The sequence below is a fragment of the Muntiacus reevesi genome, chromosome 18 (assembly GCF_963930625.1).
Source record: "Muntiacus reevesi chromosome 18, mMunRee1.1, whole genome shotgun sequence".
Taxonomy (NCBI): domain Eukaryota; kingdom Metazoa; phylum Chordata; class Mammalia; order Artiodactyla; family Cervidae; genus Muntiacus; species Muntiacus reevesi.
Window position 1 is genome coordinate 17,005,634 of NC_089266.1, and position 24,349 is coordinate 17,029,982.

Consider the following 24,349-nt stretch of genomic DNA (forward strand, 5'->3'; position numbering starts at 1 on the left):
GTTGGAGAATTAGTGCTTTCTAAACTTGCAGCGCACTCCAGTACTCTTGCCTGGAAAATCCTATGGACTGAGGAGCCTGGTAGGCTACAGTCCATGGGGTCGCAAAGAGTCGGACATGACTAAGTGACTTCAATCAATCCAATCCAAACTTGCCTCTCAGAAATACCTGGGAAGTTCTGTTTTTGTTTTTTTTTTTTTTTTTTTTTTAAAGATTCTCAGGCCCCTCCCTTGGGGAGTCTGATTCATGAATCTGTGTTTTTAACAATCACCCTTAAGTAGTTGTTATCAGTCACATTTTTGGGAATATTGACATAAGTGATTCCCTTAACTGTCTCCTCCTCACCTGAAAGCATAGCATGAAGCTGAGACAGTGGAGGAGTTCAGCCCCAAAGGGAAGTAGGTCGGTGCGTGAAGCCAGGGTTCCCTGTTTGTAGACACTGTCAGAGATAAAAATGAACACTTGTTAAATCTAATGAGAAGACCTATGTGTATGAAGCTTAGGTTTCTAATTTCCTTAAACTTACTTTTCTAAATATGAGTGTTCTTAACTTTTAATGCAGATAAATTCTGTTGTGAAAAAGAAAATTCAAGATGAAATGAAAAAATGTGTTTTGTGGCCTTAAAATTGTGTTTAAAGCATTCTCCTGCTACCAGAATGCTTATCTTGAATGTAAAATAAGTTCTTTAAAAAGACAAATCAAACAAACCTAATTGGCAAAATTATAAAACTTAAGTGTTCAGATGGAACTAAGATGAAGTAAAGTTGAGGTAAGGAAGGGTTTGGGGGCCTGATTGTTGTCATGATGTAGCATAAAGGTACAAAACTTTTTCAGTGTAAGTAGAGGTTTAGGCAAAGAGAGAATAGGAAGTTTGGTATGAAGGGGAGTGTTTATTCAAAGATTCTGAAACAGGAGTTCTGTCTGTTAGGAGAATTTTTTAGTCAGGTCAGTGATTTTAGTTCTCAGACTAAATCTTCTAGAAGAATCATTTAGTTTTCTCTCTGTCTGTAAGTACCATGTTTTAAGTATTGCAGACTGATGTTCAGTTAACACATGTTTTTTTGAACCTGTCTTTGTAATACCTGTTCAAAGCATTGGCTATAATTTTTTGTTTATAAATTAATCTTTGATGTTAAATTGCTGTTGGTCATAAAATAAGAAACATTCTTAACCTTTTGGCCCTTTGCTTCTTGTTGAAACCTTCAGGGCATCTGTCCCTCTGGGGGCTGATGATGGCGCTGACCATGGTGCTGCCTGTGAAACTGTCCATGGTACTGCCGTAGCATTTGCCGTAACAACTTGGTCTTTTCTATTTAGGAACACTGACCTTTAAATTAAGATGCATTTGAAAACTATAGTTGTATTGATGATATTTTAATAACTTATTCAAATTTATTGGTATAAGAATGGTTCACACACGTGTATATATCCATGCATATATCTATACATATGCATGTACACACACATGATGATGCTATGAAATTGTTTTGGAGTCTTTAATGCACCGAATTGTGTCATACTGTGCAACCCTTTCTGAATTATACTTTTTCACTCAATATTATGTTTTAATGGACCATTCATCTTTATTAAATATATATCAGATTTTAAGTGCTACACATTATTCTATATTATGACTATGCCACATTTTATTCATCATTTCCTGACTGGTAAGCATTTTTTAAATGTTTGACTATTAGAAATATGCTGCAATGAACCTCCCTTGTAACTTTCTAGTTCAAGAGTCTTCTGGGGACAGACCCCTGGAAATGAGGTTGTCAATCAACTTATTTATTTTACATTAATAATTCATCCCATAAATATTTTGTTGTATGGAGAAACAACTAAGCTGTCTTATGAAAATCACTCAGAATGTAATCTACTTCCTAGGAAGTACACAAAAAGAATACAACATGCAGAAATGGAGGCCAGAGAGTATTCTGAAACTCTCAGCTGAGATTTTAGCTTATCTTTGATCTTCAGCAAATTTTCCAACCCTCCATCCTGGCTTTCTTTGTTATTTTCCTTTTGAAAACATATATCAAGTATGTGTGTCCCCTTTATGATGGCCAACCAAAATACAAAAATATGATTAATTAAGCAATTTCATTCAAAGGACTTACAAAAAATCCTTGTACTTAACTCAAGACTAGACTCAGCTAGTCTGTAAGAAATAAGTTGAGAACAGAAATTGAGCATGAAAGGGCCATAAAGATTTATCTAGCTCAGCCTTATTTTATAGGTGTGACAAATCAAGGCACAGAAAGTTAGGTGGTTTATAGATTCATCCATTTACTAATAGATTGAAACACATGGTTTCCAGAGTCCCTTTGTTACTAGCATGGAAAGTATAGGTGTTTTGCTGCAGTTGTTTCATTTAAACAGTTCATGAATCTATTAAGCATCCTGCCGACACTGTTTGTTTGTTTGCTGTGCTCAGTCATGTCCGACTCTTTGCAACTCCATGGACTGTAGCCCACCAGGCTTCTCTGTCCTTGAAATTTCCCAGGCAAAAATACTGGAATGGATTGCCATTTTCTCTTCCTTGGGATTTTCCCGACCCAGGGATTGAGCCCGCATCTCTGGCATCTCCTGCATTGGCAGGTGGATTCTTTATCACCGAGTCACCTGGGAAGCCCACAGACTCTATTAGGTGCTGTTAATACACAAATGAGCTAGAGGTCTGGTCTTTGTCCTGTTATGCATGTAGAACTTACTGTGGTTCCCCTGAAATCATAGGTGCTCAGTAAATATTTTGTACTATTAAAAAAAGAAATGTCAAAGTCTTAAGTTGCTCTGCAGGAAATCCCTCTAGAAAACATTTTTTTCTCAAGGATTTTACTGGTTTTTGTTTTGGTCCTACACTCTTAATTTGCTAAAGCAAGAGTCCACACACCTCTGACCTTGGCTCTTTCTTGTGTCAAGCAAAAGTCTTGTTTGAAAACAGCTTGGTATGCCATCTCCATCAGGACTTCTCATTCTGTCACTCCATCCTCTGCTTAATGAGGAGGAAGATGGAGAGGCTATATGGAGGCAGCTGTAATTTCCCCAGAACAGTCAGGTGAGGGGTAAAAGTACAGGAGATTGCTGTTCAGTATGTTCCAATTAAGTCAGGGGGAAGAACATCTCTAGTGGTTATTATTATGTTTAAAAAATATCTGTGCCTTATGTATCCCTCCAATGAAGGTCATGAAAAATCCCCCTCTGGTCAAGTTCTATTTCATTTATGTGAAACTTTTAGTTACTTGAAGCACAGCACGGATTTGGTGTCTTTGTGACTTAAAGAAAATGCTCCTTTTTTTCCTCCCTAGTGTCCTTATATACCTTTGACAAAGCCAAGCAGTGTATTGGCACGATGACCATCGAGATTGATTTCCTGCAGAAAAAAAGTATCGACTCAAACCCATATGATACTGACAAGATGGCTGCAGAATTTATTCAGCAGTTCAACAACCAGGCATTCTCAGTGGGTCAACAGGTAGTTTTAAACTTTCTTTCATTTAGAGACATTTTTGTCTCTGTACTTGTCCAAAATTAATTGTTTTTTAAAAGCTGAGAGGAGCTTTGCATATGAACAGCTATATCTAAGGTGAGTGATAAAAAGTGAGGGAAATATATTTGCTGAACCTCTAGCAGACTGTTTAGAAAAATTATAAAGTTAGCTTACAGTGTCATATATAAGGACAGCAGCTTTTCTTTCTGTAAATTTGGGAACACTATAGACATGTATATCAAATTTCTTGTCTTGGGACATTTGTCTGGGGATGTCTTTCTGTTTTCTTGATGTATTTCTGTAGAAAAGTAATTCTTAACTTTTTTGGTTATGAGCTTCTTTGAGAATCTTAAGAAAATTACATGTAAATATATATTCAGTTTTTTATGGAGCTTTCGAAGCCCAGATTTTCTCTTAAAAATAATATTGCTTATAAAGAAGATCAGGGTCATATATACAATGGAATATTACTGAGCCATAAAAAAGTGAAATAATGCAATTTGTAGCAACATGGATGAACCTGGAGATTATCATACTGACTGAAGGAAGTGAATCAGATAGAGAAAAATGTATCCTGTGATGTCACTCATATATGGAATTTAATTTTAAAAAAGAAGTGAACTTATATACAAAACAGAAATGACTTACAGCTATTGAAAGCAAACTTATGATTACCTAAAGGGAAACGCTGGGGGAGGGATAAATCAGAAGCTTGGGGTGAACACACACACACACACACACACACACACACACACACACACACACACACACTACTACATATAAAATAGATAACCAACAGAGACCTACTGTATAGCACAGGGAACTCTACCCAATATTTTGTAGTAACCAATATGAGAAAAGAATCTAAAATAGAATGAATATGTGTATAATTGAATCACTTGGCTGTACATCTGAAGCTAACGCCACAGGGTAAGTCAACTATAGTCCAATAGAATAAAAGAAAAAGATGATCCTGTTTATATTGCTCCCTTCTTTGGACTTCAGTTAGTACATTGTTTGGTCTCCTAAGAAGAAATTCTGTGTGGTTTTTTTTTTTTTAATTTTACCTAAAAAATGTGTGAGTTCATCAATTATTATTTGTTTTTCTACATAAATAATCTCTGCTCTTTTGACCTTACCATTCCATTTGTCTCTCTTTCTGTGACTTCTGAGTCATTAACTCCTTCCTCCTACCATAGCTCCATAGCAGCTGTTATCAGACTGTGGCCTTGAGGCCCTTTCAGGGGGTTTATGAGGTCAAATCCAATATCAAAACATTTTTTAAAAATAATGTTATGTGCCCATTTCCCCTTATTCTTCACAAGTGGAGTTGTGCAGGCCACATGATGGGTACTAGCATAGTTACACTGCCTGCTGAAGCAGACATGAAAGCCCAGTGGTCTTCCATTAAGCAAGAAATTAGAGATTTGCAGAAATGTCACAGTACCACTCTTCCCACTTATGTTTTATACCTTGGGAAATGGAAATACTTTAAAATAAATTATAAATATGTTATTTGTGTTAATATATAATGTACTTTATTTTTTTTAATAAAATTTCTTGTTCTAATTTCTAATATAGTGAATATCAACAGATTACAATCCATATAAACCAAATTTGGGGGTTTAGGAATGTAAAAAGATTCTGAGGTCAAAAAGTTTGAAAATTCCAGCTTTATAGTGTTCTGATCTCTTATGAGTTACATAGACTGTCCTTGTGTCTCTCCTGTGGGAAGGCCTGTAAAATGGGAGAAATGGTGGGAGGGGGGACCTGTGGAAATGAGTATAGTGTCATTACTTGGAAAGACGAGACTCTTAAGGATTTGGTTAACCCATATATCATCATATCAAACTTTCACAATTGGAAACGAGTTACTGATAGACAGGAAAAGGACACAGAACACTTATTATTGTTTTTAAGAGTACTGGAATTGAAATGAACCTTAGAGGTTATCTTGTCTAACTTCTCATTTCGCACATGAGGAATTTTATTTAGGTCCAGGGATGATCTGTGAGCTGCCCTGTGTAGCTGAGACAAGAACCTGCTAGTCAGTTGATCCATTCATTAACAAATACTTATTGAACACTTAGTATGAGTTCAGTAAATACTATTTTAGGCCCTGTAGATCTTTGGTGAATAAAACAGACACATTTCCTACCTTTGTAGAGCTTCCTTTCTAGTTGGGAAAGACAGAAAATAAGAAAGAAATGGCATGTCCTGTTAATATCAGTCAAATGGGATGATGCACTAGAGATCCGCTGGGCTGCTACTTGGAATTAGATGGATTGAGGAGGCTCCCCAGGATGATAGGTAGCTGATGATTTGTTGACTTACCTGCCCATTGCTTTTTGGGCTTCACCATAGTCCTTCTGGATTCCTACACTTTCTGATAGTTGTGCTCAAATTGCCTAACTAAAATTTCATTGTTTTTACCTTCTCCTTTAGCTTTTGTATTTTAATAGAAAATGCCTTGGTGTTTGTAATAATTTAAAACCCAGTGACATGCAAACGTCTACAAACCCATGAAAGAAAATCCTCCATAATACAGAGAAAGAATAAATATCTCAAATCATTCTTCTTAGTATTTATTCCCATTCTTGGTAATTAGTGGTGGCAGGATTGACTGTCAGCCTTGTTTATTGCATTTTTGTTATACCCTGGTATTCCGAAGAGGGCCTAGCTTGTAGAAGGCACTTGATAAATATTTGGTGAGTGAATGAGCATTCAGAAGCTGTCCCTGCACTTGAATGGAAGGCACTTTGTATTGACTGTAGAAAAGCATGATGTTAGAGGCACACAACCAAGGCTTGCATCCTGGCACTGTCATTTGCTGTGACTCTAGGTCCCATTTAACTCCTCTCTGAATCTCAGCATCCTTACTGGTAAAATAGGACTGATTTTTTGCAGAAGAGTTAGTGAGTATTAATTACAGAACATCCTGTAATGTTTGTTTGGCACAGAGCAGATACTCAGTAAGTGTTAGTTCCTTTGCTATGTGGGTAGTTTGCCTTGTGGAGAGGAGTGAGCTGAGAAAGCTGCTTGCCTGTGTTTGAAAAACATTGGTGATGATGTGAAAATCAAACCATTATATCATGAAGTGATTTTTTCCCCCTGTCTTTTCTATATAGCTTGTATTTAGCTTCAATGAGAAGCTTTTTGGCTTACTGGTCAAAGACATTGAAGCCATGGATCCCAGTATCCTCAAGGGAGAGCCTGCAACTGGTAAAAGACAGAAGGTATGTTTTATTTCTGATCATCTGTATGATGTGCATTGTGCAAATGAATATAACTTTCCTAGCCATCCTCTACCTCAGTGATTTCTTTTATATTATGTACTCTTTTAAGATAGTAGGGAAAAATTGCCTTTAAAGCCAGTGTAGTTATTAAAATATAGTATAAAACAGACTTATGTGAAGATCTAATAGTAATTTGAAATAGCTGATAGTTTGAAAAATTTGCTTTGCTCATGGAGACTTCATTTCTCTTTTGTTTTTCACCTTGCTTTGAGAAGTCCAGAAATCTGCTGTAAGACTAACTACTAATTATTGTCTTTCTTTATAGATTGAAATAGGGCTGGTTGTTGGAAACAGTCAGGTTGCATTTGAAAAAGCAGAAAATTCATCACTCAATCTTATTGGTAAGATTTACAGTTTTTTAGAAGATTCTGAATAAAGTGGGGCCATCTGTTAATAATGGGCTTCCCTGGTGGCTCAGACAGTAAAGAATCCACCTGCAATGCGGGAGACCTGGGTTCGATCCCTGGGTCGGGAAGATCCCCTGGAGGGGGGCATGACAACCCACTGTAGTACTCTTGCCTGGAGAATCCCCATGGACAGAGGAACCTGGTGGGCTACAGTCTATGGGGTTGCAGAGAGTCAAACATGACTGAGTGACTAAACACAGCACATCTGTTAACAATACGTGACTCAACTACAGTGATTAAACAGGGAGAGAGAATAGAGATACTTGCCTTGAAAAGGCTTATCACAGAGTCATGGAGTATTTCGTATCTTTCAGATATACTGATATAGAAAAAATTTAAAACCTTCACTGGATCAATTTTGTCCAATAGAAATATAATGTGAGCCATGTATGTCATTTAAATTTCCTAGTAACCTCACTACAAATAAGGGAAAAGATACAGATAAAAATTAATTTTTAAACTTTTAATAAATATGTGTATGCTGACAGAAGATTCATAAAAAATATTCAGAAAGTTCCTGTATATACCCTTAACCAGTTTCCTGTGATGGTACCTCGTAAGTAACCATAGTACACTTTTCCAAAACTAGATTAACATGTTTCCATTGCTGCTAACTAAACTAGAGACTTTATTTGGATTGCATCAGTTTTTTCATTATGTCCTTTTTCTGTTCCAGGGTCTAACTTGAAATTCCACGTTGCATTTAGTGGTTTAGTCTCCGTGGTCTTCTCCAGTCTCTGACAGTTCCTCAGACTTTCACTGTCTTTTCATGACCATGAGAGCTGGTCATGTATTTTGTAGAATGTCCCTCAGCTAGTTGTGTGTTAAATGTGATACTAGCATTATTTCCATTAGTGACTGAGTTAAATGATCAATGTACAGGTAAAAAAAAGTCTTTCCAGCAGATCCATAGTTCAGTCCTACTCTTGTACGTTAACCCCACTTTTATTATATTAAAATAATGCGGATTGGGCTCTAAAAATAGTAACTCATCAGCATAATGATGCCATTAACTATTTACCTATGTTGATGTCTATCCTAGTACAAGGTAAAGGATTTTCAGTGGTTACACACTATTATATCCAAAGTCATTTAAATTTGAATGTGTGTCCTTTTCTCCAGAGCCATAAATTATCATTCCTCTTTTATTGTTTCTCAACTGTAAAATATTTATTTCATGAAATATGAATAAGCACTCAAAAACAGCTCACTCTAAAATTTAAAAAATTTGATTATATCTTCATACTGTTTTATAGTTCTTTCTGCTTAACATATTTCAAGCATCTTATAAATATACTTCTACAGTATTGTTTTTAATGACTAATACATTATTTTATGGCTTCCCTGGTGGCTAAAGAATCCACCTACCAGGTAGGAGACTCAGGTTCGATCATAATTAGGATATATCATAATCTACTGTTGTTGATCCAGTATGTTTCTGGAGTGATTTCTTTGTATATTATATGGTATATTATCCCAAGAGTTGCATGACTTTCATATAATGGAGGTAATTTCTAAGGGTGATTAATAGTTTTCCCCCCATTTGAAAGTAAAATTATATAATTTGGCCACAAGAGGGCAGTCGAGTGTAAGAAAAATATTTTTGGTTACTTCATAAAGGAAGTGTTAAGTCCACAAAACACTAACCATACAATTAGCATCTAGGGTAAACTTTTTCTAATGTGACCTGTTATTCCCTAATTAAAAGAAAACTATAGTTCTTTCTTTTTTTGTTTATGTGGACTGTACTAAGGCACTTTTATTCTTTGTGTTTGAGAGAGAGAGTGTGGTTCTCTTGAGTTACTTTAGGGGGCACTATGACATTTAAGTTAGATAATTTTCTTTGTGAAAGAATTTGAAAACATGAATTTTGAAATCATCAAAGACTTAGGATAATTTTAGATTATTGTGCAAATGAAGAAAAAGCAAATAAGACTTTAAACTTCATACATCTTTTCAAGCTGAAGAATTAAATTGCTGAGTATATACTTAATTTAGATACGTATATGTATTTTTAAATATTACTTTAGGAGTCTTGAGGGACTGCTAGATTTCAGTTGCATTTCTGGCAACTAGTGTTTTCTCCATCAGATATGCACATGGTGTTTCTTCTAATCAACCAAGTTAGTTAACTTGGTTAGGAGTTAGAGGTCAATAAGACCAAGCTCCATGGATTGACTACAGCATAGTTGAGCCAGTCATTTTGAAAGTTTTGCTGACCCTAAATGGGGACCAGGCAAACTAGCAAATATAACAAAACTCATCCTTCTTAAAAAATCAACGAGGAAGGTGTTTTCATGTTTGATAGCTTTTCTTGATTCACTGAGGATGCCCAGGGAGTTCTGACTGTCTTTTTACACTTAGTTGTGAAGTTCTTTTCTCACATTTGATTATCTTTGTTTGAAATAGGCAAAGCTAAAACCAAGGAAAATCGCCAGTCTATCATCAATCCTGACTGGAACTTTGAAAAAATGGGAATAGGAGGTCTGGACAAGGAGTTTTCAGATATTTTTCGACGAGCATTTGCTTCCAGAGTATTTCCTCCAGAGATTGTGGAACAAATGGGTGAGTTTTAAAAAGAAAAATTGGATAAAATCTTATACTGTTTTAGAAAATTGGATGTGATAAAATCTGTTTTCAGTAAGGTTTTGAAATTATCTTTCAGACCTGACAAACTGTTTCAAACTGTTTCTTCCTCTTTTAAAAAAGCTTTAAAAAACTTTTAAAGTTTTAAGATTTTTAAAACTACATTTTAATTTTATGGAAAAATCATAAAGACAATTGTAGTTGCTTGATTTAATTTATTTATCCAAGTATGTTTCTCTATAGGACATATTTAGAAATTTCATTATATTTATATATTTATGAATTTTTAAAACGGCCTATTGAGAAATGTCACCTGACTCTAAAGATTCACTAAAGGTCAGATTTACCATGCCGAATAGTCATTATCTATTAGACTATGGATACTGTTCTAATATTAGCTGTTGCTTTTTTTAAAAATTGTATTACCCAGTTAATACACCTTCATACCTGGTAAATGGATACTTGGCATGTTGTAAATTTATGCAAAAGGACAAATGCAGAATATACATAGGAATTTCCACATTGCATACAAAGAAATGCACTAGTCATTTATCACTTTTTTCTTGAAGGTTTATTTAATTTATCTGTGTGTGAAATGGCTTTATTTGCCCTGGTGGGAATGCTCTGCTGACTGTTTTCATATGCATATCATACGTTGGATTGGAATGTTAGCTACAGAATATCTGAGGAAGGAATTTATACCATAACAGCTTCTGGCAGACTATTCGTGTTAAAAACTGTATCCAAAAAAACTGAAGGAATACAAATATATTACTCCCTTCACCTCCATCATTCTTTATCTTTAAATTGCTACTGGGAGATAAGAGTATATTCATCATGGGGGGGCTGAGCACTACTTTCTAGGCACTAAGTGCTTGGTTCTGTCAGCCTCCTATTGTTGGTAGCCTCTCGGCCTGGTCGCTCACTCCGATAAGTTACACACGGCACACACCTGTTCACTGGCTAAAGGTCGAGTTTGAAATTGGATTAAGAGAAAATGACAGAGACCCTCATCACCTGAGTTTTATACACCTTGAAATGGCAATACCATACTTTTTTTATCTGAAAGACACAAAGGCCAAGTCCATAAAAAAACAGAATTTTAATTTGGAAAATAGTTAAAAATGTGATAGTTCGCTACCTTGGTAATGTGTATTTTGAGGCACAATAAATCCATAAAACTTTAAAATAAAGACATGGAAATATTGCTTAAGTATGTTTGAGGTATAAGCAGAGATTAAAGGGTGATTCCAAATGTTCTAAGTTATTCTTGTCCAATATCTCTCTACTCATTTTCAAGCCCGAGCACCATACAGAGAGTATGATGATTGTGTCTTTGAACATTTTAACTCCCCCTGGTGTCTCAGCGGTGAAGAATCTGCCTGCCATGCAGCAGATGTGGGTTCGGTTCCTGGGTTGGGAAGATCCCCTGGAGAAAGGAATGGCAACCCACCCACTCCAGTATTCATGCCTGGGAAAGTCTATGGACAGAGGAGCCTGGAGGGCTACAGTACACGGGGTCACAAGAGTCAGATACGACTTAGCGAGTAAACCACCACCCCTCTACAGCCAACAAGTAGAAAAATAGCTGCTTCTATAAGTTATATCTTTTAACTATATTAAAATATTTTCTCACGGTTTAAATGCTTACAAGGATTCAGATACTAGTTTCCTGTTTGTGCATTGTCCAAACCTTGCTCTTTAGGGCCTCTCTCTGAGGTTGAGAGAACAACCTATAAAGAAGTAAACCCATTTCTGTTGGTTTGTGACTCTGTCAGTTCTTGAAGAGTTTGAAATGAAATCAGAACAGATGTGGTACTTGCGTGACTTTCGTCTATCTCTGCAGTCCGTGTTGAAATCAGTTGAGCTGTACAGTATGCTTTTTGTAGTGAATGTGCTTTTTGACCAAGGACCTTGAATTTCAGTTTTGTTTGTTAGTACTACCACCCATTACCTTTTTTATGGATTTATTTTTCTAATATTTTTACTGATTTACTTAGGCATACATGAGTTCTCTTAAAAAAGTAATACTTTTTTATCTTTATGGCTTTTTGTCATCAAGAAGCATGTGTTGTCAATTTGACTTAAAAGATAATAAATTGGGGTGGGAGGGAGGCTCAAGAGGGAGTGGATATATGTATATATAGAGCTGATTTACATTGTTATATAGCAGAAACTAACAGCATTGTAAAGCAATTATGTTCCATTTGAAAAATAAAAAAAACGGGGTGGGGGGAGGCAGTAAGTCTTAAGGTACCTTGGTGTTTGAGCTGAACTGAGAGACTTTCTCCTTTACTCTGAGTGAAGACTCCTCATGTCCTTGCGCTGCTTTTTTAGTGGTGAAATGGCTGAGAAGGAAATCTCTTGCTGTGCATGTATTATTCCTTACTTTCCTGTAGAGGCTTCTTTTCTCATTTGCATTTTGGAGGAATTACATAGTAGAAAAATTTCATTGCCTTCTGAGTACAATGTGGTTAGAAAGTTCTCATTAGTCTTTGATAAAGGCATATAAAAAGTACAAATTGCTACATTTAATTTAGCATTACATGCATCTTTTTTATGTATACACTGTGTTCTTTTACCCTGCCAAGTGGGAACAGAATTGGCTGATTTTTTTTCCTTCATTCTTTGTTAACTAAATAGTCAACCTGCGTGGGATCTCACTGGACATGGATATGACTGGTTAAATCAGTTCAAATGAAAAAAATAGGGATTAGAAAAGAATAATTAATGTAGGTTGAGACTGTTTTGTTTTATTTAAACAGGGAACATTTTTATTTTGGCTTGAGACCAAATCATTGTCTTTACCATGGAATCTAGAGTTACGTCTACTTTGTAAACAGGAATCTTAACTAAATGGATCTTCTTGCCTATATATCAAGGTTTCAAGTTCACAAAGTGATAAATTTAGAATTCTCTTCTGTCATTGTGTTTATGAGACTGATAATTATGCTTCTAGGTAATATAGTTCTTTCCTCTTGCCTGTAAAACTTGATGTTGCTTTTCAAAATTGCATGTATAGTTTAGATACATACAGAATTTTGCTGATGAGATACAGAGAGACTAAAGAATTAACCAGAGGCACACAATTATGCAGAAAAAATAGGGATCAGATAATGTAATAGATACGAAATAAGTGTCCCAGAGTTTCCCATATGTTAGTTTTTTCTCTTGAAATACTTTCAAGTACGTAGTATACACCTTCCTGTTTTTGCTATAGTATTTCAAGAGAGAATCTTTTAAAATTTTTACTTCTTCATTTTTGGCTCTGCTGAATCTTCATGGGCTTTTCTCTTGTAGTGAGTGGGGGCCACTGTCAAGTTGCGGTGCGTGGGCCTCTCATTGCAGGGGCTTCTCTGGTTGCTGAGCACGGGCTCTAGGGTATCCAGGCTTCAGTAGTTGCAGCTCCTGTGCCCTAGAGTGCGGGCTTAATAGTTGTGGCGCATGGGCTTAGTTGTTTCAAGGCATGTGGGATCGTCCCGATTCAGGGATCCAATTCATGTCTCCTGCATTTGCAGGTGGATTCTTTACTGCTGAACCACCAGGGAAACCCCTGTTAAAATATTTTTTTAATATAGAGTTAAAGACAAGGAATGTCTTTAAGGGGAAAAGAGGTCACATACAACCAGCCCCACAGAGAGTGGAAGAAAGATCATTTGTAGAATTAGGAAAAGGAGTTACTTTGGGGGAATGTACTTTGACTTCTGTTGTTCTTGTTTCAATCACTCTAACTGTTTACTTTTTCCTTGTCTGGAGCAGTTGGACTCACCCCAAAACCCACAAGGGGCTGCTCTTCCTAGAAAGCATATGAAAGCATTAGCAAGGAAAACTAGAGCTAAAGTTTGCACTTAGCGAGTACCCAGCAGCCTCTTAGAATGTTCTCCAGCGCCTACAGTGATAGCTGTTTAGTTAGGCTTAAATCCTTACTCTGTGGGATAATGGAAGTACCTTTCGGGGCCCAAGATAGAAACCTGGGCGTCAGAAACCAGCCTCGGTGGGTGAGGGTGATAAACGGCGCAGCCCTTACGTCCACCGGGGTTTCAGTGGAACGCCCTTGTGCTCCTGTTCAGCCCTTCACCACGCTAACTGCCTGGTGTGCGGTTGTGCGGAGAGTGCTCTGGGCACAGGGTCACCTCCATTCTCATTGTAGCTCGTTGGTTGGAAAAGATAGTTTGTACAAAGAAACTCCTTTTTTGGCATCCCTGGCAGTTACCTCTATACCTAAATGTCAGAGCAAAAACAGCAACTTTTCTTTCAAAGAACAGTGAAATAATTGTTACAGAATTACTGTCTCTTAATATAATTTTAGGACTAAGTTCACATGCATCAAGCAAAGTGGCTTTGGCAGAAGTTATCTGTTTCAGAGCTGGAAGGAAAAGAGTGTAGTGACTTAAAGGCCTCAAGCCTCATCCTGTCCTTGGGTGGACCTATACCTTGTAATTGGGCTTCCCAAGTGGCTCAATGGTAAAAGAATCTGCCTGCCAATGCAGGAGACCTTGGAGACACAGGGTGGATCCCTGGGTCGGGAAGAGCCCCTGGAATAGAAAATGGCAACCCACTCCACTATTTTTTTTTTTCCCCCACTATTCTTGCCTGGAAAATCCCATGGACAGAGGAGCCTGGTGGACTACAGTCCATGTGCTCGCAGAGTTGGACACAGCTGAGAACCAGCACTATACTTTGTGATAGAAATGCAGGCCACCCAGTGGGGAGTAAAGCCAATAGTTAGCATCTTGTACCCCCTTTCTTTGAAACTGACACTGTGTTCTTCCTTGTCTCCTTTCTCTGCCTCCATCTCTAAGCCCATTTTCAATCTGTATTTTTAAGGTCTCTTTTGAAATTTTAGAGGAAAGCAACTTTTTTCTGATATCACCAGTGAAACTGCAGTTACTCTACCAAGTCAGCTGCCAAGAAGATAAGGAGCCTTTCAATCACATGCAGACATCTTTCACATGCTAAAAACAGTGCAAATAAAATACAGTGGAAGAAAGGGCGCTGAGGTTTTGTCCATGCCGTATTTGGGAGAGAGGGAGTTTTTGCTAAGATTAACATAAACACTGACACTCTTAAAATGCATTTTCACACCCCCACACATGGGGAGAGATTGCAATTTAAATGGGGGTTAAGACATCTTGCCGAACTCTAGGGCTCTGTAAAAGGAACCCTAAGGCTAAAGAGCTTATCTGAAATTTGAAAAAAAAAAAAAAAATGAAGCTTTCTGACATTCATCTTTTTTCCTTGTATTAGTCATAACTTGCTTTTCAGCTATATTTTAGGTTTTGAATGCCAACCTGACATCTGTTCCAGTCTGCCTGTAATTTATTAGGAAAGGAAAAGAAAGCAATTGCTCACTAGTTAGAGATGCAGAACTCACCCCTTCTGCTTCTCCATGGAGTACTTATAGATGACACTTGAATATGAAGAATGTGGTAATTTACTAATTTGCTAATTCTAACTTCAGGTTGGGGAATTTATCTTTTATTTTTTTAATTAGAAGAAGAAAATGACCTTATGACTGTGTGATTTTCAGAAACTGTAGAGCAGGATATAAAGATAAAACAGACACTCTAAGAAAATATTATGGGTGCCTTTTTATATGCTTTTTGAAAATTTTAACCTAAAATTAAATTTTCATTGGTTTTAATTTTTTAAGTTAAACTTATTTACATTTGAATATAAATGTTATAGTTATGCTTATATCTCAGAGTCAAATTATATGTAAATTCAGTTGGCATTTTAAATTTATAAATAGACTTTTAGAATGATTTCTTTCTTTAAGGGAGGCAGAACTATCTATAGAATCACCAGTGGATTTTATTTGCTGGCAACTACAATTGAGTTACTTACAAATCAGCAGTTGGATCACTATGAAGTTGAAGTCTGAAGTTTATACCTAAATGTCCGCCAGTGAGGAAATGATTAAATAAATTAGACTGCATCCTTCCCAACCTACTGTGGAATACAGTGAAACAAATCTTAAAATGATATAGCTCTAAGTGTACAGATATGTTTTAATAATTAAATATACTAAAGTAAATGCTATTAGAAAAGTCAATATGCACTCACATTAAATTGGAAAAAAAAAATTGCTTGCTTCCATGAAAGGGAATTGAGGGTGGGACATAAAGAGAGATTTTTGTTCTTTCACTCCGTGTACCTCTTGCCTGAATGTTTAACTATGATGTTTCTGCTTGTGTAATTAAAAAACAAAAAGATAACCACATAGGTTCTTTCTGTCTCATGGCAGCTCCCCTGACAGCACAGCAAGGGAGCAGGGGGACAGGGATGTCCCTCTCCCTGGTGAAGTTTCTTTGGAGAAGGAGAGCTCAGAGACCCGCCTAGATCCTGAGAGCTCTGATGGCAGCCTCTTACTGAGCATAGGCAGACACACCTATCCTTTTCTACTGAAAGACAAAATCAGTTTCTTAATGTGTAACAGACTACTTCCTCCAGTTAATTTTTGCATTATAGAATGGATATACTTTTTGTAGAATGGGGAGCAAGTAGCTTGTATTATCTCCCAGCCATGAGAACATTTGCACCCGAGACTTTTAGAGACTTTAAGCAGCTGCGGAAGCATTAGCGAGGAAGGAGTGGGAGAAGGGATTGGGGGAGAGCAGAGTGTCTGCCATGTGAGGAACCATGCTTGAATCCATTTGGTCTTAAAAACTTTTCCACTCAGGAACCTAATTCATGTGACTCCTAAAGTGGTTGCTGTTTTTTTCTTTTTTCAATTTTCCTTCTGTATTCAGGTGGTAATGGTGATGTTAGCTGATAATTATATAGGGCCAGGCACTCTTCTTAATGCTTTACATCTGTTAACTTATTTAACCCTCACAACAACATTATGATGTAGCTACTCTATTGTTCTCATATAATGGAAAAAGTAACTGAGTCTCTAAAGGTTGAGTAACTGGTCCAAGATATATAGCTAGTAAGTGGTGGATTTGAACTCAGACAGTCTAGCCTTCCTCAGTGATCAATGCAAAGAAATAGAGGAAGACAATAGAATGGGAAAGACTAGAGATCTTTTCAAGAAAATTAGAGATACCAAGGGAACATTTCATGCAAAGATGGGCACAATAAAGGACAGAAATGGTATGGACCTAACAGAAGCAGAAGATGTTAAGAAGAGGTGGCAAGAATACACAGAAGAACTATACAGAAAAGATCTTCATGACCCAGATAACCACAATGGTTTGATCACTTACCTAGAGCCAGACATCCTGGAATGCGAAGTCAAGTGGGCCTTAGGAAGCATCACTACGAACAAAACTAGTGGAGTTGATGGAATTCCAGTTGAACTATTTTAAATCCTAAAAGATGATGCTGTGAAAGTGCTGCACTCAATATGCCAGCAAATTTGGAAAACTCAGCAGTGGCCACAGGACTGGAAAAGGTCAGTTTTCATTCCAATCCCAAAGAAAGGCAATGCCAAAGAATGTTCATGCTACCGCACAATTGCACTCATCTGTGACACTAGCAAAGTAATGCTCAAAATTCTCCAAGCCAGGCTTTAGCAACACGTGAATGGTGAACTTCCAGATGTTCAAGCTGGTTTTAGAAAAGGCAGAGGAACCAGAGATCAAATTGCCAACATCCATTGGATCATCGAAAAAGCAAGAGAGTTCCAGAAAAACATCTATTTCTGCTTTATTGACTACACCAAAGCTGTTGACTGTGGATCACAGCAAACTGTGGAAAATTCTTCAAGAGATGGGAATACCAGACCACCTGACCCGTCTCCTGAGAAATCTGTATGCAGGTCAAGACGCGACAGTTAGAACTGGACATGGAACAACAGACTGGTTCCAAATAGGGAAAGGAGTATGTCAAGGCTGTATACTGTCACCCTGCTTACTTAACTTCTATGCAGAGTACATCATGAGAAATGCTGGGCTGGATGAAGCACAAGCTGGAATCAAGATTGCCGGGAGAAATGTCAATAACCTCAGATATGCAGATGACACCATCCTTATGGCAAAAAGTGAAGAACTAAAGAGCCTCTTGAAGAAAGTAAAAGAGTGAAAAAGTTGGCTTAAAGCTCAACATTCAGGAAACAGAGATCATGGCATCTGGTCCCATCACTTCATGGCAAATAGATGGGGAAACAGTGGAAACAGAGACTTTATTTTTTGGGCTCCAAAATCACTGCAGATGGTGACTGCAGCCATGAAATTAAAAGATGCTTGCTCCTTAGAGGAAAAGCTATGACCAACCTAGACAGTGTGTTAAAAAGCAGAGACATTACTTTGCCAACAAAAGTCTTATCTAGTCAAGGCTATGGTTTTTCCAGTATTCATGTATGGATGTAAGAGTTAGACTAGAAAGAAAGCTGAGCGCCGAAGAATTGATGCTTTAGAACTGTGGTGTTGGAGAAGACTCTTGAGAGTCCCTTGGACAGAAAGGAGATCCAACCAGTCCATCCTAAAGGAAATCAGTCCTGAATATTCATTGGAAGGACTGATGCTGAAGCTGAAACTCTAATACTTTGACCACCTGATGTGAAGAACTGACTCATTGGGAAAGACCCTGATGCTGGGAAAGATTGAAGGCAGGAGGAGAAGGGGACAATAGAGGATGAGGTTGGATGGCATCACTGACGCAATGGACATGACTGAGCAAGCTCTGGGAGTTGGTGATGGACAGGGAAGCCTGGGGTGCTGCAGTCCATGAGTTTGCAAAGAGTCGGACACGACTGAGTGACTGAACTGAAATGACTGAATCTGGCCTGAGAGTGCATGTCATTAACTCTTACATTGTTCTTTTCTCATGAAAACCCATGATATAAAACTATTAAAATGGGCTTTTCAGCCTCACTTCTAGGGGACCTCTGAGGTGACCTTCAAGGGAGCTGAAGCCACAGGTTTTTTCAGTTGTGGCACCGTTGACATTTTGAGCTGGATAATTATTTGTCCTGAGGTGCTGGCTGTCCTGTGCATTGTAGGATGTTCCGCAGCATCTCTGGCCTCTACTGGCTAGAAGCCAAGTAGCACTGTCCCTCTGAAACCTAGTGGTGATAACCGAAAGTATCTCAAGACATTGTCAAATGTCCCCTTGGGGCAAAATCACCCTTGGTTGAGTACCACTGATCTAGTACATCCCCTGGCTCCTTCTTCTTACAGGTGCAGAAATTGCGGCCCAAGGTCACTGACCAGGTCACTGGTGGAACTAGTACTAGAACTTGGGTCTCTGGTCCAGGAACCGGGGGGGGGGGGGGGGCGGGAAGAGGAAAGCAAATGACTCCCTGAGTTTATACAACTAGTAACTGGCAGTGTTACAGCTGGGAATCAGGATGCCTGGCTTCAGAGTCTGTATTCTGAGTTGCCTCTCCGAATATTGAGGAGATGAAGCTAAGAGGATTCAGAGTCTGTATTCTGAGTTGCCTCTCCGAATATTGAGGAGATGAAGCTAAGAGGAGTCAAGTAGTCAATAAAGCCTTGAATTTTATGTCAGATAATATCCTATGATGAGTATATAACTTTCACGTTTGCCTTTCTTCCTGAATTAATTCTCAAGGAAATTTACAAACCTTTCCATATATATAAGGTTGTAAGAGCTTAGACATAATAGATTTGGGGGGTGAAAAGGGAGGGAGGAATTATTAAAGCACTGCAGGTCTATAGGTCTGGCCTCACCCACTACCGTTTCCTGTACACACTTTAAATGACAGTCTTCACATTCAGAAATTACCCAGTACTTTAGTGATTTGGTAGAATTCTGCATATTGAGTACATATAGAGCTGGTTGATAACTATGGAAGTCTGACCTTTTCATTTATATGTCAGACAACTGCTTAAGCTTTTTGCCCTCTCTTCCTCTGCTGAAGAGTTAAACTACCACCTCCTCCTTCCTCGTCATCATACTCCTTTTCATCTCCTCCTCCTCTTTTTCCCCGCTTCTACTCCTTCCCCTTCTCCCCACCTTCTTTTAACCATTTTTGTTTTTAAGAGTAGAGATATTTTCTAAAACCTCAGATTGTTGTCTGGGCAGTGAGTGTCTTGAATGAAAGCATAAAGAACTATCTGTTTGGGTTTTAAAATTTGATTGGAGGAACTGTCTCAATTGGGATTCCTTAATTTTCTTATTTCTGGTAGATTTTCTGGAACTTGAATGTGGCAAAAACCTGTGGACTTACCTTGGCCTGGAGTAATAAGAAGTATAAGCACTCAATCTATGAATCAGTAAACTTTCTAAGATACTAAAGTTTGTAGATAAATTACTTTTGTAGTAACCTCATATATTCAGATTGTCACGAGCTCAAGACATGTGAAGAGCTGGTGGTAGGACTGTAGTGTCTGCTACCTAATAACTCTAGTCCACTTGCTTCATGTGCTTTTGGCCCTCTTTGTAGCATACTACGGGAAATGGGTGGATGCTGAGATTGTGTCAGAGGCTCTCTCTTAGTGAGCTGTCAGCTTAGAGATGACATGTATGTAAAAATCAAATAATTATTTAGCAGTTAAACAATACAACCTAAGAAATGTCAATAGTATCAAAAGCCAGTATGTGATAGAATGCTAAATGAATGGTATAGATGGCAAATCTTTAGGAATTTTGAAAGAAAGGATCACAGAAGACTTCATGGAGTAGTCAGCCCTTGAGTGAGGCCTTAAATGCTGTGTGATTTGGGTAGGGGGAGGGGAAGGGATGGCTGTTTGTATCCTTGGAAGTAGACAGTAAGCAAGGTATAGAATTCACAACATTGATCAGGCTAGCAGTGCTGTTGTTGGAAAGTTAGGCCATGGTTGGGTTCTGGAAAGCTATGCGTCAGGAGATGAGGCCTTTCTTTGGTAAGTACTGTCCATTTAACCTTCCAGGCAGACTCAGGTGCTTATGTGTCCCCTGCATCTTGTGTATATATTTCGAATAGAGCTCTGTTCTTAGTTTCTCCTAATTATTCATTTGCATTACACTTGTAAAGCCGAGTCTCTCAGCCTTGGCATTTTTGATGTTTTAGGCTGGATCATTCTTTGTCAGGGGCGGGGGCTGTACTCTTCATTTAGGCTGTTTAAGAGCATCTCTGGCCTCTGTTCACTCAGTGCCAGCAGTTCCTCCTTCCTGCTGTGTGACAGTCAAAAACGTCTCCCCTGAATGGCAGAATCACCCTGCATTGCGGGTGCAACTGTAATGTCTTTTTATCCATGTATTAGCAACACCCAGGCAGTTTGGAATACAGTCTACAGATCATTGCTGAGCCATGAACCATTGTTACCAGTCCATCATGAGAAAAATATCAAAATTGATAATAAGAATTTAGAAACTTTTTTTAGTAATTTAAAATTAGCACTTTTTTAAATTGTAGTTTTACAAAAACATTGGCCTGCAATGGATTGAAAACTTAGAAGAAGAAAAAACTAGGTCTTAACATAGTTTGAGAAGCATTGCCCTACATAAATATTTGCCAAATGAATGTAATTTTTGAATAAACAATCATAATGGGAAGTCATTGGGGGAATTTTCAGCAGGGGAACAAAGCAATTAAAGTTAGTGTCTTAGATAATTAATGTGATTATGCTGTATGAAAAGCATTGCTCTCGAGAGTAGGTGATATATGAGATAGTGAGAGACCAGTAGATGATAATTGTCCAGTTGTGTGGTACTAGAAACCTGGGTTAAGGTGGTGGCAGTGGGAATGGAAAGGGAAGAAAAGATGTGAAAACAATTACAAAGATGAAATTGGCAGAATTTGGTCATTAGTTACTGTGGTGACAGAACTAGAGGTGAGACTCAGGTCTCCGTGAGAAAATGTTAGAAATAAGAAAATCAGGAGGACCTCGGGGGAGTGGAGAATAATCATTGCACATATATTCATCACCATGAAAAAGAACCCTGGAAGCTGAATTGAGGATGCCTGCGTGCTAAGTCACTTCAGTTGGGTCCAACTCTTTGCAACCCTGTGGACTGTAGCCTGGCAAGCTTGCTGTCCATGGAATTCTCCAGGCAAGAATACTGGAGTGGGTTGCCATGCCTTCCTCCAGGAAATGTTCCCTGTGTTGATTCCCTCTAGGGATCGAACTTGCATCTTTTTAAGTCTCCTGCATTAGCAGGCAGGTTCTTTACCACTAGCGCCACCTGGGAAGCCAGGTGCAATGGATTGAAAACTTAGAAGAAAAAAAAACCTAGGTCTTAGCATAGATAATTTGAGAAGCATTGCTCTGAATAAATATTTGCTAAATGAATGTAATTTCAGTTCATTGAGGATAGAGAAAAAGAATTGCTGATGTATTTATTTATTGAAGTTGAGCTTCAGTCACTCTGTGCACATTTACAAAACACACCATGGACCAGTCTTTTTTGAAATAATCTCTTAACTTGGTTTCTCTCCCTCCAAGGATTTATCTTCTTTTTATCTCTCTGGCTGTCCCTTCTCAGCCTGCTTTGTGTCCTTTGCAATACAGTTCCCCTGGAGTCTGGCTTAGAGTTCCTTTCCTCACTCTTAAATTGTTCTCCAAATTGGTCACATCCATTTCCATAGGTTCAAGTAGTGTCTTTGTGCCACTAACTCTCAAATATGCATATTCCATCACAGTCTGAAATTAGAGCTCTGGACTTCTAGCATCATAACCTCTTGGCTATCTCATGGATATACAGTAAATGCACAATCAGACTCATTCATCTGCCCCCTCCATCCTCTCCCCTAAACATACTTCTGTTTTATAGCACAGGCGATGCTCTCGCGGAGAATCTAGGCACCCTCTTTAACTCCTCTTTCCCTCCCCTCCCATTTCCTGTCAGTACTGCCTTCTCTTCTGAATCTCAAATCTGTCCACTTCTCTCCATCTCCCTGCCACTGCCTTCCTTCAGGCCACCATTATCTCTTGCCTGAATTACTCCCTAAGCCTTCAGCCTTGCCCTTCTCTAATCCATTCTCCACACTGTAACTGGAGCGATTTTTATAAAAAGGCAAGTCTGATCCTGTCACTTCACTGGTTAAAACTCTTTAGTAGCTCTCCTTAACTCCTTCCGTGGCTTACAAGCCTTATGTGGTCTGGCCCCTGCCAGACTTTCCCACCTCCTCTCTCAGCCTGCACCCCCTCCCCCATTCTCTGGGTTCCAGCCAACTTGTGCTATTTTAGGCTCCCCTAATTTGCCATGCTACTGTCTCTTACCTCAATATCCAAGGGTACTTTTTCACCATCTTTTAATCCAACCTCCTGTTCATCCTCCAGGCCTCAGCTTTGATCTCACTTTTTACAGACTGCTTTGACTTTAGTGCTCCTCGGAGGTGTTCTAGTAATTCCATGTTCTTCTGTGCATTATTACCTTGTAGCATAATTGCTTATTACCCACTGGCAGGTAGGCCCTGCCATGCCCCTACCCCCCATGAGCCTAAGATAAATTCAGGAAGGAAGAGGCCTTGTGTATTTGGTTACTCGTGTATGTTCTGCTCCTGTGCTGGTGCCTGGCTCACAGTGTAAGTTTTTAGGAAGTGAATAAACACCAAGAACTTGATTAACTCAGTTGTAGAACACTTAAGTTAGATCCAACTCCTGCCCTCAAGATGCTTATGTTGTATGTGGGACTAACACAACATACCCAGAGCAGCATTGTGTAAAGTATAAGGTACATTGTGAACCAAATTAGCAAAGTAGGCAGTATGAGGAAGCAGCAGATGCCCTGATGAATAAAGACTTGAGCCTTGTCTTTAAAATGTTACTAAATCTTTGTTGATCCTTTTAGATTCCTTCTTAATCTAGGAAAGACCTCTTGTATTGTTCCTAAATGGAACTGGACTACAGAAAGAAGGGGGAAGGTATTTTACTTAGGTATTTATACACGTATGTATTTTTGACTGGCTCTACTCATGTATAGTCTGTTTTTCTGTTTAAATAGAATCATACACTGGTCATTGTGATCAGTGTCATATGGTCATACTGTGACCTTTTTCTTTATTAAAGAGTGTATCGAACAGACTTTTGGACTATGTGGGAGAAGACGAGGGTGGCACGATTTGAGAGAATAGCATTGAAGCATGTGTATTATCATATGTAAAATAGATGACCAGTGCAAGTTTGATGCATGAAGCAGGGCACTCAAAACTGGTGCTCTGGGACAGCCCAGAGGGATGGGGTGGGGAGGAAGGTTAAGGGGGAGTTCAGGATGGGGGGACACATGTGCACCTGTGGCTGATTGATGTCAATGTATGGCAAAATCCACCACAATATTGTAAAGTAATTATCCTCCAAAAAATAAAGGGTTCAGTTCAGTCATTCAGTCGTGTCCGACTCTTTGCAACCCCATGGACTGCAGCACCCCAGGCCTTTCTGTCCATCACCAACTCCCAGAGTTTACTCACATTCACGTCCATTGAGTTGGTGATGCCATCCAACCATCTCATCCTCTGTTGTCCCCTTCTCCTCTCTCCTTCAGTCTTTCCCAGCATCAGGGTCTTTCCCAGTGAGTCAGCTCTTCGCATTAGGTGGCTGAAGTATTGGAGTTTCAGCTTCAGCATCAGTCCTTCCAATGAACATTCAGAACTGATTTCCTTTAGGATGGACTGGTTGGATCTCCTTGCAGTTCAAGGGACCCTCAAGAATCTTCTTCAACACCACAGTTCTAAAGCATCAA

The 24,349-nt window shown here is 38.5% G+C and overlaps 1 protein-coding gene across 1 annotated transcript in view; it reads left to right on the forward strand.

Moving 5' to 3' along the window:
• The window catches only part of NSF (N-ethylmaleimide sensitive factor, vesicle fusing ATPase), a 145,561-nt gene that overhangs the window by 27,638 nt on the left and 93,574 nt on the right, over positions 1 to 24,349 (forward strand). The window contains exons 5-8 of the mRNA XM_065910374.1: positions 3,308 to 3,474; positions 6,618 to 6,725; positions 7,051 to 7,126; positions 9,602 to 9,757. Coding sequence (XP_065766446.1) covers positions 3,308 to 3,474; positions 6,618 to 6,725; positions 7,051 to 7,126; positions 9,602 to 9,757 — 507 coding nt within the window. The remainder of the gene's footprint in view (positions 1 to 3,307; positions 3,475 to 6,617; positions 6,726 to 7,050; positions 7,127 to 9,601; positions 9,758 to 24,349) is intronic.